Raw genomic sequence first — 14,514 nt, 5'->3', positions numbered from 1 at the left:
TTGTGTGTCGATAATCAAATTTAGCATTAACAATGCAACAAATGTTTTAACTAAAAGCGGACAGCTCTTATGGCAGCAGAGTGTTATGGGAGGTCGCGATTCCATCAACTTATCAACCTCTATTCTCCGTTCTACATGGCCACCGTAGAATACGAACACGAAGACACACTCGCGTACTACAGTGTTCTAGTTATCACACTAGAATATCACTGACACTTGACAGATGCGGAGAATGATGATCGAGCAGTAACGAGCATAAGAAGAAGAAAAAAAACACACACGTAACAAAGCATAAAGAAAAGTGAAAATCAACGATGGATTGTTTATTCCCAACTCCACCATTCCATTCAAACGTTCTGATACAGAATTCCAACAACAACAAAAAACACATTCACCGAAATGAGAAAACTGTTTGGATGACCAACTCCCGCCGGACTAGCCAGGAGTGGACAGAAAGAAGAAGTGCAATTTCTCTTCCTGTTTCAACTAGGGCAAAAGAAACAATCGCCCACTTTTTGTTTTGCCGTTTGCTGCCATTCCCCTACTCCGTATCGTTGTTTCGATTTTATATCATTCCATTCCGTTTCATTCGAATTCCAACAGTCGCTGGCAATTGGTTGTATGTGTGATTCAACACTTACACCCACAGAGACAGCTGGAACGTACAGATATCACCGTCACCGTCAGCGGTACGGTGTGTGTGTGTGTTTATCCTTGTCCGTGTCAGGTTGAACTCACATTCCAATGGTCGTTAGGGTTGTGTGGTTGGGGTTTTCTTCTGTATCTTCACATTTTCACCACTCACTCCCCCACGAATGTTCGCTTTCTTTCATTTTCTGTTTTTTTCACTTTCCTCTATCTCCATTCGTCCATCCGCAGATGCTGGCCTGCTTCTTGATCTGAAAAAACAGCAACGGATGGCTGACCGGATGAGTGCGTTCAACGCCAAGTACCAGCGGACGATCGACAGCAATGACATCAACGCAGACAACCTCATTCCGTCCGGCAAGGTAAGTTTACACGCCGCGGTGTGGGCAGCGGCCCCGACTGGGAGTGGCCGAGACTGTGATGGATTGGTTTCCGTACCATGCTTCGCTGCCACGATGCGTGATGTGGCTCCGGGAAGGTGATATTGATTTTTCTCCATTTCACTGAGCTAGAATTATTGGAATGACCAACAGCAGCAACAGCAGCAGCAGCAATGTTTCCCGGCCACCGGGAAACTTGCACTGTTGAACGATACATTCCCTATGTCCCAATGTCTTTTCGTGTGACAGTGACTGGGACTAACGGTTGGGGTACCGAAAACGCCATCGATCAATGTGTTTCAATTTTCCGCATTGTGGCGCATCATTTCCTGACCACTGCTCCCCAGAACGGTACGGTACGATGCACCGAGACTGTAAAACAGCGGCAGACTAGTCCTTAAGGAGGTGATTTATTCAGTATATTAACTTTTATCACCATCATCGGCCATTGGTGGCCATTGGTACTTTGGGGCGGGATGAAATGTGCTTAGAATTTCATAATTTGCTACTAATTGTATGTCATGTTCCATTCTATTGTTTGCTGTTAATTGATGATTAGAGTTATGTGAGTTACCGAGTGGAAACTAGATCGCTATCTTATCTTCCTAAAGTCATTTATTTTATCGTTTTCAATACAACCACAAACAAATAAGGATATTCCATAAGTTTTCTAATTTTAGAAGTGATACTTCAACGTTCCCCAATGAGATAAATTTGGTTTGTTTTTAAGGAACTTTGGACTTCAATGAAAAACTTATTGCAATTCTGAGCAACAAAAGCCGTTGGTATGGAGGAACGGGTAAAATAATTGTTGCTCTTATCTTATCTTATTTCTTAATTGCTCTTTTTATTAACTTTATAGTATCTTAAATCCAAAATGTCAGGATTTATTTATCATTAAGCTTCTGCCATAGCCTCATGCAACGAAGATTGTGGATGGCATCACATCTGGGCCGAAGACAACCACCAGTTGTAAAAATGCAAGACTTTGTAGGTCTTCTAATCCTCGTGCTTGTCCTTATTATTTCGAATATAAAGGGTTGTCGACGTTATCTGGCAGAGTCGGAGCAATAACAGATTTTTACTTAAATGGAAATAGAATGTGTTGAGATAGATCCGGTAGATTTCATACTTCCCGGATATTGTCTAAAACGAAGCTTAACTTGTTCTAATCTTTCTTGTATCTAGTTCTTTTTGAATAGAAATGGTCCAACCTCCAACTCTTCCAGATAAAACCAAAATTCTTATTATCCAATTTAGAACCTCTCTTTATCCTTCAACAAACGTTGAAAAAATAAAATATTTTACATATTAATAGTTCGATTTCGCATTTCAGTTGTGGTTACTTTGTTTAAATAATTCAAAGTTGAGTTTGAAAGGTGTTTCCAACATCTCTATTGCTTTCTCTTGCAATAACGCCGATTGCTTTCGATTTTCTCTTGTTTTGTCACTCGGAAATGAACTTTCATAACAATAAAATACATTCCATAAAGGAAAGAAAATCAAAACGAACCGAAGCTGAAGCAAATTAATCCCCTGAGCGACATTTCGATTCACCGAATCTGTCTGCGTACATGCGAGCTCACACACGCACACACTTGTCCAGAGACATCCCCGCGGCATCATACACGGATGATGGGAATGCAATGAACGAACCACCTCCAATGCTCGGTGGGAATTTGCAATGTCGAAACTGTAAAGAAACAACGGCTGCACATTACCGCCTTTAAACGTCACGGTCCCACTTCCAGCGTACACTTTTGCAGTCTGTACGCACATGGGAGAATGGTGATAAGATAAAGCATTTTATGTATCAACTTCATTCACACGAAAAGCGATGCGCGTAATGTACCGTGCGGATCATTTGTAAAGCCACAAACCCATGCACAGGTTGGTGGAATCAAATGGGCCGCCAAATGTGCATGGATTGGAGAACCGAGTATCAGTAAGAAATGGAAAACCACACATTTCACTAGCTAGCCAGCCACAGACAACCCTACATCAATAACGGACGATTGAAACCATTCACGACGGTCCGTAATCTCTTGGGAGGATGGGTGAGAAATGTGCAGGCCTTCCATGCCCGTGCCTAGGGATCAATAAAGTAACATAACTCGTCCAATTGTTCTCATCATTGTCATCAGACAACTTTTACCGCTGCGGCTGTGCATCAAATCGAACGGGTTGGCCCTCCGGGGGAGGTTTGGGAATTCAAAAACAAGTTCAGTTGCTATCGGTCAGGTTTTTTTCTTGTTGGGTATACTTGACTTCCCATCCCTGAAATGTCGTACAGCTGAAAAAAAATTATTCTCGAATTAAATGGTTCATACATACACATCATACACATACATCATTATCCTGTTAAGCGATGCATGACACATCGTGGTAATGTTCTTTTTTTATCAAACATATCACGAAAAATTGCGTATTCTTTCACGAAGGAGCATACTGCTGACGTTAATTATCTCTCAACTATATGCCTGTTCGAAGTTTTACAGTACAGGGTGTACATGATAGTGAAAAGCCTTGTTTTTGTTTTCAAATACAATCAAATGTCCTTTATCCTGGCATTGGATTATTCGTGCAACGCATCCATATTTTCATCAATGTGTACTTCGATGTAACCACTGTTTCATTGAATCTAACCGTGGAAATAGACATGTAGCGATTTTTCTCAGTGCGAAATTTCGCAATACTATTCGATAAAATGCGATGATAAGATGAAACACGGCTGGTCGTTTTCATCGCGTGTATGAAATAGCTCAATTTGGCTGTCATTGTTTACAAACAGAAATAAAAAATCGGTGTAGATTGTGTTTAACTTAATTATACAATTTTTTAAATTATATTATAACTTTCCAATTGGTCGAGAAAAATTTCTTCAAAAACTACCAGTTTCCGAATGTATAGCACCGGGAGAGCATCCACGGAAGAGGTTGCTCCTGGTAGTGCGCCGTAAGGTATGCAATGTTTATACACTAACTTTGCAACCAACTTGCAATGCGCCGTAAGGTATGCAATGTTTATACACTAACTTTCCATACAAACCAGCTGTTTTCAGATTTCCGATACCAGGAGAGCATGTCTCTCAAGAGGTGACCCTCAGACACTCAGGCACTCAGTCACTCAGTCACTCATTAAAAATTACATGCCCATTGGCCTTGCCTATAAGTTACCTATATAATAAAAGTTTAATCACAACTCAAAATGTGTTCCGCATCGCAACCGCCATTGCTTAATTGTGCCACCGGAAAGAAAGAAGAAAACCTTGTGGTCGGGCAGTTTTATCGCACAAAAACTTTCCATCGATACAAATACAAATCATTAACGGAACGGTTCACCCTGGACACGATCCGAAACGCGTCCCCGATCTCTCGCCGGCCATCACCCCAGATTACCAATCAGTCAAATGCAATAGTTGCACAACAGTTTCCGTGTTGCGTTTCATTTCTCAGTTCTCTCACAAAACATTTTCCCGCCCCTCCTCACCCCAATAAACCGGTGGCCCGTTGGGTGCCAAATTGAATAAGTTTAACGCGAGAAAATTCTTCTCCAAAATGCACCCAACTACGAATTGGTTACATTTGCGCACTCGTTCGTCGCAATTTGGAATTTTCTTCATCTTTTTTTCCTCTTTTTTCTTTCCTTTTTCTTTACTTCTCTTTTGCGCCAAGGTTTGTGGAACGGTTTTTGTACTTGTTTACGTGTTCCGCATTTCTCTATCCTGGAGCGTTACTTTCTCGTGCACTAAAAACTTTCAATTGCGAATTTCGATCGTCGGACTGTTCGGCGTGAACCATTTGGTTATTTCGTTCCGGTTTTTTTTTCCATGGATGGTCGGTCGGGTTTCCTTTCGTTGTGCGCTCAGCCACCGTTGCAGCACTGCATCCCCCGGGCGTGCCAACGTTCGAGTGGCGTTTTAATATTATTTACAGCAAAAAGCAATTCAACTCTAATTAAGCTTCCCCAAAGTCCGAAGCACCGCGGGGGCAACAAAAGCGTAAAAGTACCAGAAGCCGGAGCGGCCCCAGGAAGAAGCCCGGGCCAAAACAAAGTACAAAAACAAAGGACAAAACAATCGGAAGCACGGAAGGCAAAGTTAAACAGTTGCCCGAAGCACCCGAAATGGCGAAACGAGTCGAAAACAAAATGGGAATATAAACACATTTCACCATGGTCAAACGCGAAGGAGAATGGTTCCGCTGCCAAACACCCAACCCGGAAGTGAACCAAGCCGCCGGATCATGTGTTTCTGTTTCAACGTTGTTCCACGACCGTGAGATAGCAAGTGAGGTTTACCAAAAACGCAACAGCGAGGCCATTTAAACCCGTTGCTTGAAGGCAATCAACGCTTTTTGCATTGGGCGGCTGTACCGGTTGCTGTTCCGGTATAGTCATTTTAGTGTTCCGTTTTACCTTCCCAGAAGGAATATTACCGAAAACAACGTGACAAAACAGTTCGTTTCGAGCTATATCCAATGTTGTGCTATGCATGTTGTGCATGTTAGCTCACCATTATTATAAACGTTTTCCTGTTTTATTGTGTGTGGTTTTTTGCTATTGGAGTACCTTTGAGGCCCACGAGCCCGCTGACTCATGGGCGGCCCTGTGGTGTATTTGATAGCGGCACCGGTTCTACACGGCAGGACCGCAAGAAAATCCCACCCGGTCCGTTCCCGCTTAGTTAACACTGACTATCGGACAGTGTGGATAAATTAGTGTCTAATATCCCAGAACTAACCTAATAACTCGTTCACAGTCGATACCGCTGTCTTAAGCCCACTGTTCATGTGGTCGGTTTCAAAAGTCTTCAATAGGCTGAGTCATCCGGTGCCTTTCTAATGACATGGCCAGCCAATCGTTGCCTTGCGAGTTCCGTCTGTCTAACGCGACCAATCTTTTTTTTTTGGTGAAAATAGTTAAAATATTTTTTTTATTTTATATTTTTATTAATTATAAAATTAATCATTTACAGACAACTATTATACGGCATGATTGAAGCATTTCTTCTCTAAATTACCATTAAAATGGGCGATTCTCTGTTGGAGAGTCTCTGCAAATGTCAACTACTTTGGTGAAACATAAATTCTTGTTCAATTTGGACCGAATTAAGCGGAATCTTTGAATCTTTGACATTTGACACCTTTATTTCCTGAAGATAATTTCTGTTTATTAACTTTTATTATAGATCCAACACAGTACAAAGAAGTTTCGTTTCACCGACCGTTTGTTCAATGTATTGAAACGTTTCGAATGGCTCACAACGTTACAGTTTCTTGTGCAGTCCGAGGGATATTCTTAAATTGCTCCATTTTTGCACTGCTTTAGTAATGCTTTACTTTCTCCACCCCCAAAAACCGAACATACCTTCAAACGGCCTATGTATTTCATAAATCATACAGCAGTTGACGGTTTGCTCGCCTTTCTATCCTTCGCTATTGGAGGGATTCGTCATGCCGTACCCGATAAGCACATCCCCAATGCCAATTCGGTCCCAATAGATTCGATCTACGTTTCGCAACGTCTTCTTTAGTGTTGGTGTTGTAAAGGAGGACAAAAAAAAGGTACGGAACCGGCAGCATCTGCCAGGCAGAAAAGTAAACATCATCCAGCTTGAATGGTTGCAGTAACTTCGCTTTGCGATGCGAACATGTTTGGGTTTTGGCACCGTGCGCTCCATCATTCCGGTGCTGATTGTATACACGAACGGGAGGCTACGGGAGATGGTTTATCTGCTGGCTTTAGAAGTGAAGCGGAGGGCAAAAAAAAACAGAACCGACCATTCCAGTACCATTCACTACCTCGCTAAACTGTTAAACGATTGACAGGCGACAAAGTGTTCCTGCTAGCCGATTTGTAGCCTTTGAAGGATAAGCACCAAGTGCGACGGGAATATTGGACTTACGGATCATGGAAGATGCTTTCATGCTGATCTATGTCAACACACAGCGTGACGGGCGATGATGGAAGTCGTCTCGGTTCCGTGGCGAAGTTGGTAGAAATTGGTTGGGTGTGACGTTATCTTCTTAACATGAAAGTAGATTAGGCAAGCGAGCTCCGCATTGGTTTCAATGCACGAAAAACGAATGCAAAACGGATCGCTGATTTGCTATAATAAATCCATGCTATAGTGAGCTTTTTTATAGCATGTCCAGACAGTCAAATCTAGTCAACAAGGACGAAGGTATTCAAAACTCATGAATCAGCGTTGGTGCTTACGGTTTCTAAGCTTAGACAAACTCAAATTCAACTTCCAAACAAACCAAATGCAGCAATGCTTTCGGGTGCGGTTCTAGACTGTCATATCGCCGTCTCCTACCTGAATGCAGTTGTTTCTTAATTAAGAGCCTTCAACGAGTCCTCCGTGTGGCCATTATCGACGATAAAATAACAATGGCACACCCTTCACTGTGTATGCCACCCTGCTAGCACTAGCACGGAGTACTATAACCTATCGTTTCCTCTCTCTATCTCTCTTTTTTCTCCTTTCGATCTGCACTACTCGTTCCCCCAATCGTCAAACACGAACGCGGCCAAACCGGCAGCAGCAGCTCAAGGAGGAAAAGAACCGTCACTACAACCACATCAACTCGCAGTACACTTTCACGCCCGAGGAGATCAAGTACGACAACAAGCACTACAAGTACATCAAGTACACGACGTACAAGGGCAAGGTAGGTCTGATAACAGCGCTCCCGGAACCGTTCTTGGTTCCTTTGCCAGTACTCGCAAGGATGTCTGTGTGTGTGTGTGAGAGTATATGTGTGATTTGCTGGCGGTGTTGAGCGATCCCTTCCTGTATCCCCGCACCCAACACCGCCACCCAGCGAGGATGCGCAAAAAGTAGGGTTGGAAAATATTCATTACCATAACATTACCCATTTCCGTTCTCATTCTCGCTCCGTTCCACCAACCGCACACATTGCAGTCTTCATTGCCGTCGGCATCCCGTCCGTATGATGGTTACGGTACGTCCACCAGTGGTTCGACCCGCCTGACAGCCGAGGACAAGCACAAAATCCGGGGATACAACGAGATGCTCGATAAGCCGACCAGCACCGGCAACGCCAACAACGGCAACAGCAAACCATCCAAACTGTCCGGCAGCAGCGTGGCACGTAAGTGTTGGGTGGGCAAATGAAGCATTTACTGGAAACCGGTGCACGGGGTGCTACCAACTTGTGGCAGGTATGCGCCGTAAGGCGAGTTGTTAGGCCAAACGTCACCCCTGTGTGTACGGCACACGAGCAATCGGTACCGGGTAAAGCGTATCCGGGCGGACTTAATTTGACTTTCGAAACACGAAACACCGTTACGAAGCTGGTACACGGTGTGGCTGCGTTTGTGCAAAATGGCACAAACGGCACAAATCGTGTAGCCTTTTCTGCTTTACTTGTCTATTGCACCGACTCCGGTTTGGTTCTATACGCTGCAAACCTGAAAACAGCTATTTCCGGTGTGCTTTGTTGAGTGAAGACAGACGTCTGCTGGTCGGATGCATTCGTTACTGATATATAAGTGTTGGGAAATGAGAGATTTAAGTAAAACATTCGGCCTAAAACTTAACCATGAGGCAAAACCTGTCCAAAAAAGAATCTTAAATTAAGAAACACATTCAAGAAAACAGGAAATAAGTCACATTGCACGCAAAAATTCTCAGAATTTCAGAATATTAAAGCATTGTGAAAGAAGACTACTTAGCTAAGTGCACAATTTTATTATGATAGAGCTCTGATGGCAAATTTCGGCAAATAAGTCTCGTTAAGTGAAAATGATCTCGTCAAGAAAATTTCATTTTAAGGAGAGCCATTTTCAACGTTTAAATTGTTCCTCCCTTCTTTTAGCTCCACCTTCTTACACAATAATTTAACGAAACGATAAATTTTGTAACCATCTTTAAGCTTTCAACCGCAACCTTCATATTACGCGTACTAATTTATGCAAGAAACATATCAATGCTTGCGTTTACCGAGCACATGCTTCAGCTTCCGGTGCGCGTACAGCGCGCAGCGATATGCTGATCCGCAACGTTTATCTAATCGAGAAACAGTACACCGGTAGCATACTGATTGCATAGAAACCCTTTGCCGCATCGTGGTACTGGTGGCAAAACACACGTGAAGTACAGTAGCGCGAGAACATCTTCCGCGTACGCACCTCGCGCTTTTTGCTGTTCTTCTTTGTTTGATACCTCAGGGATGCTCTTTACTTGTGTGTTTTATTTTCCCTGTCTATTTCCCTCCATCTCTCTCTCACTCGAAAGCATCACCATTTGTATCATCCAGTTGTGCTCACCATGTTTCGTACGTAAAATATTAAATTAAAAGCACGACTTCCCTCCACCGGCCACCATCAGGTGGCAGCACTGTGCAGCGTTTACTTCGATCACGGCTAACTGCTGCTGATGGCAACCGGCGTATCCAAGCAGCTTCAAAAACGGCAACGTGTGATTGTACCAGGAATGTGAATTTCTCCCCTATGCACAGTGGGACAGTGGGTGAACATTTCGGTGAAAATCAAAAGCTTTTTTTAATCCATTACTTATTACTTATTGTAAAATTACATATTGTAAGTATAGTTCCATTAGTCAATTTAAGTAAATCTAAAGGTTTATATCAATTCATACTACGGCAACTACGGCAGAAACCTTTAAACAATTCGAAAAAACTGTAGTTATTATGGATTAATTTCCATGTTTTTAAGGTCAAATACGCATTGTTTGATGCAAAATAACTTCTACAACATCAAATTAGCTAGAATAGGCTTGTAAAAAGACACCATTACAACTTGTCAAACAATTCCTCAATTATCAATGTTGGAAGAATATGTTAATTAAAAGTCGTCGCTTCAGCTTTTTAAAAACTTTTAATACAAACTTAACATAACACCAGTTAGTAGGGAATATTTCACGAACAAAATATCCGTTTTGATGTCCCATATTGTCCCACCGTGCGTTGTGTCCTTTCACCACGCTTAATCCTTCGCCATCGTTCCGGGAAAGGATTCCATGCACCGTAAGCCCCACTTTCTAGCGGGCGATGTGAGCGCGAACGAGCAAAGATTTATGGCAATTAAGTATTGTTTAACCTTCTGTGCAACCAAAAACAGACAACCGGTGCAAACGAGCCTTCACAAACACCGGGTTGGGCGGGAGGTGGAGAAGGAGAAGGTGTGAAGGGCCAAACGAGGTGAGGATGGGGGAATGTTTATCTTAGCAGGACAGTGAAATTCCCTTCACGCTACATGGCATTAACATGATGGTACTTTGCCGGTACTGGTACGCGCACAATGCCGGAGAACACGAAACAGGGCCACGCTACTAATACACCCTTATTGAGCACGTCGCGCACGTACCCCGCTATCAATACGGGTAATGTCGTGGGGTGTGGATGGATGGGTGGGCCTAGCGGGTAAGGCTTGAAACAATGTTTAGTTAAGTAGCGGGCCCGGAAAAGTCGAGAAGGTAGGCAAAGTAACTCGGTTGAAAAAGTTTAAAGCACACCCATCGCAACTCCATCCCAACGGCGGGCAGATTAATGCCTTACTTCTCCTTCTTTCTCTCCCCCTTTCGCTCTCTCTCTCTCTCTCTATCTCGGTGCGTCTAAGTGGGTCTATTCGAAGAAAGTGAAAGCGTAATGAAGTTTACTTTTAAAGTTACAAGCATTTTCACTAAGCGGTTCGGAATGCAACACATTAGCGACGGTACAGGGCTGATGGTTTATTTTATTGGAGCAGTGTCAGTGCTAAGTAAACAAAAAATTGTTCCAAAACATTTTAAATAAATCGATCGAGAAGGTTTTCGTTTTGTGTGCATCTTTTTTTTTTGCTTCCAACTTTAATATACAGTTAGATAAGCAAACGGTGCTGTTTAACAAATTATTCCAACTAAACTATTCATCCCCTACTAATTAAAGGCTTCATTGTTTGCTAATGCGGAACACGAACCGTGCCGTGTATTTTCCGCACAATCTCACCCATCCATCCTGACGACACACTAACTTTTACATGAAAATACGGCACCAACCCATCCACCGGAGGGTTCTCCACCGTTTCAACGTACCAGCGTTCGCGTACATTCGGTGGCGCTTTTGATGGTTGTGATGAAACTTTTTGACCTGTGCCGAAAGGTAGCGGGCATGTATTTGTAAAATGTCATTACCTATTCAGATTGGCAAAGCGGAAGGAGTTCGGCACCTCTCGCTTTTCCACCATCCACCTCTGCTCCACGCGTACGCTCTTGCGTTCGGTGAACTACAACGCTTAATTAACGATGGTGATTAGCAAATCAGCGCAATAACTTTTCACCATTTTGGTTTGGAGAATATTTAAGACCTTCCTCGTGCTGTCGTGTTGCCTCACTTCCATCAATGGGCTCTGCACCCGGTGTGATGCCAATGTAAAGTTCAACCCCTTTCTGATTCGCTGTAAATAGTTTGGCTCATTCACTCATCGTACCTTTCGTTTCGGTTCGATTCCACCGCCAGGTTATCCGATGAAATCGAGCGAATGCAAACCGCAGCAGCTGACGGCCATCGGTAACCGGCTGCTCGATTGGTTCTCGGTAATCATGGCGGACAGCAAGAAGCGACGTCAGCATCAGCAGCAGAAGAACAAGGTGCACTTTCCCGCCGCCTGCAAGCTGGAGGCCCGCTGGATGTTTGGCCACCTGGATCTGAACAACGATGGCGAGCTGTCGACGCAGGAGCTGTACGATCTGGAGCACGATCAGAACGAGCGGTGCATCAAACCGTTCATCGATACGTGCGATCTCGATCAGGACGGCACGATCGATCCGCGCGAATGGTGCCGTTGTTTCGAGAAAACCGACCGCCCGTGTGCTGCCGTCCGGCGACGTCTCGGTAACGATCTGAGTGGTAAGTCCGGCCCTCGCTCTTCGAAGATGTATTAATTTTACAAACAGTTCGTCTAATCAATCTCTCATCACAAGGTTCGTACGCTCCAGATTGTGACAGTCAAGGATTTTACAAACCGACCCAGTGCCATCAGGCGGTAGGCGTGTGCTGGTGTGTGGATGAGCACGGTGTCGAGTTTGCCAACACGCGCACCCGAGGAAAACCCAACTGTGGTGAGTTTATTTTTCTTGCTATCTAAACGCTTTTGAAGGATAAACGGTTTCACGTACGATATTCACTTTCACAAATACATTCCATTGGATGTAGCAAGGTTTTTGTCGATTTTTTTTAAATTAAAGTTCAGACGCAATTAAAAGTGAGCTTTGCTTACGTAACAGTGAACCACCATTCGTCTCCATTCGCGATGAACTACCATGCGTCTCCATGATGCACATAATGCGGTGGAATACCATGCGCCTCCATTTATGTTAATAAACGACCATGCGTCTCCATTATGCACTGTTATTATGATGCTTTTTATTCAACTATTATTATGCAAATTTCATGCAAATTTTATTCACTTTTCATTAACCTTAATTAAATTACTGCTACATCAAACGCGTATAAATAAGTTTCTCCCCATACATATGACCTAGCCTGGGTAAAAAGCCTGCTAGAAAAAATGCCTAGTCTTTAATAAAACACAACACTTTTTTCTAATTTCCATTACTTTTATTTTGCTTCCACAGAAGAAATCATAAACAATGCTACAACACTTAACTCCGACGACGAGGATACGGAAGATTCGGACGACGACGACGATAGCCAGGAGGGTAGCGCTGATCGTCTGCTGGTGTTTTAAAGCGTTGCTAGTACCGGCAACGGTAAAAGAGGTGTCGTTCCTTTAAGATTTCTTCCAGCTCTCTTTCATCTAATGTCTTAGATTATATGTTATGGTGATTTTTGGTTTTTTAGAAGAAAAAAACAAACCAAACACATTTGTTAAAGCTGTAGCTTTACAGTTACTTTAATTCAACCTGAAAACCACTAAACATTGTGTGAGAATGCGTGTATTGAGTAATGTAAACGTATATAAACAGCCAGCAAAAAAAAACCCAGTATAGTAGACAAATCATCTCCCATTTCCCGTCCGAACACTCTTAAAACAAACAAACAAAAAACCCACGCGCGTCTGGTGGTGGTGATGAAGTGTGGCGTAATATTTCACAGCGGAACGAACCGTTGGTTGGCTCTTTCTTTCTTTCTCTCGTGTGCCACTTCGAAGAAATAATTCCCGTCCTTAGAGAAGTGTTGTAAAGTGCGTGACATTTGTTATTGTTGTAAAGCATCGTGTAAAGCAAACCCCAATTCATATGCTGCTTATGAACTTTGAATTAATTCCATTTTGCATCTGTACGTAAAACTTCTATTGTAAAAACAAAACGTCACGATTACAAACCATGAATACAATTCAACGCAAAGTTTCCATCGATCAGCATGATACAGAGAGAAAGAGAGAGAGAGGGAGAGAAAGAGAGAGAATGAGAAAAAAACCCCCGAGCAGAAAAGCGTGAAGAGGAAAAAACAAAAATAAGCTAACTAACCTTAACTTTTAGATAATAAGCCAAGCCACTTCTTTAGTGCTATCCGTCTTTACTGCTGCAAATGCAAAACTAGTGAGTGAGTGTTGCATGCCGAATGCTGCGTTTGTGTGTGTTTGTACGTGGAAAATAGCAAGCAAGCAGACAAATTTAAGCCGGCCAAGAGATGTTAAGAAAACGTAAAAAGTATTACTAAGCAGTAGTGATTTCTAGCGTGCTAGTTTGAGCAAAACAGAAACCCCCCCGCGGGCCCGTGCTTTATGGTAATGTAATTTACGAAAGCAAAGAAAAGATAGACGTTGCTGCACCACTCGAAAGTCTGGTATTGATAATTCGGATTAATTGATCACTTTTCTTCACCATTTGCTGATCGGGATGGGAGGCGTTTGAAAAGAGGTCGTTTGGAAGGAGTGATCGGTGTGTTGGAAACTAGCGAACAGGTAGCCAAATGCTCGAAAAACTCGCCACTAAACCCCTTTTTGTGTCCGTAACTCGGTTGAATAGTGCTGTTTAGTGGCCATCACATGAAAGAAGAAAACCAAACCATCACCAAACTGCATCTAGCGTAAAAGCAAATCACTTTAGAGAACTTGATGTAACAACCGTAAACGCAGCCTGCATTTATGAGCCTTAGAAGCCATTTTGTTTTGTGTTTCTTCGCACCTTTTTGTTCGACAAACCGATAAAAGCAAGCCAGATTATATAGAATGGTTACACTACAACTAGCGATCTTTAGTAGTTGAGTGCCCCGGCCGTGGGAATGTCAGGTGGTAGAACACATTGTCCATATAACGTGTGTGTGTAAGTGACAATTTTTGTTTCGTTTGTGCTGTACGCTGGATGTGATGTACCGAAAAGAGGAGAAAAATGGGCTTGCGCGGAATAGTGACGTGATGAACAGTGAACCACCATGCGTCTCCATTTACAATGAAGTACCATGCGCCTCCATTAACGGGGTCTATGATATCACATACATACACACACTGTGCTTTTGTCGTACTGTAGGCACTCGCAGTAAAGAACCCAAAGAAA

The 14,514-nt window shown here is 43.0% G+C and overlaps 1 protein-coding gene across 1 annotated transcript in view; it reads left to right on the top strand.

Moving 5' to 3' along the window:
- LOC128299008 (proteoglycan Cow) overlaps positions 1–13,417 on the top strand; it is an 86,775-nt gene extending 73,358 nt beyond the window's left edge. The window contains exons 6-11 of the mRNA XM_053034838.1: positions 880–1,010; positions 7,574–7,702; positions 7,957–8,146; positions 11,513–11,902; positions 11,977–12,114; positions 12,631–13,417. Coding sequence (XP_052890798.1) covers positions 880–1,010; positions 7,574–7,702; positions 7,957–8,146; positions 11,513–11,902; positions 11,977–12,114; positions 12,631–12,743 — 1,091 coding nt within the window. The 3' untranslated portion in view covers positions 12,744–13,417. The remainder of the gene's footprint in view (positions 1–879; positions 1,011–7,573; positions 7,703–7,956; positions 8,147–11,512; positions 11,903–11,976; positions 12,115–12,630) is intronic.
- Positions 13,418–14,514: the final 1,097 nt, after the last annotated feature.

This window comes from Anopheles moucheti, chromosome 2, assembly GCF_943734755.1.
Source record: "Anopheles moucheti chromosome 2, idAnoMoucSN_F20_07, whole genome shotgun sequence".
Taxonomy (NCBI): Eukaryota; Metazoa; Arthropoda; class Insecta; order Diptera; family Culicidae; genus Anopheles; species Anopheles moucheti.
The sequence above is the reverse complement of the archived record's forward strand: the minus strand, read 5'-3'. Positions and strand labels throughout refer to the sequence as shown.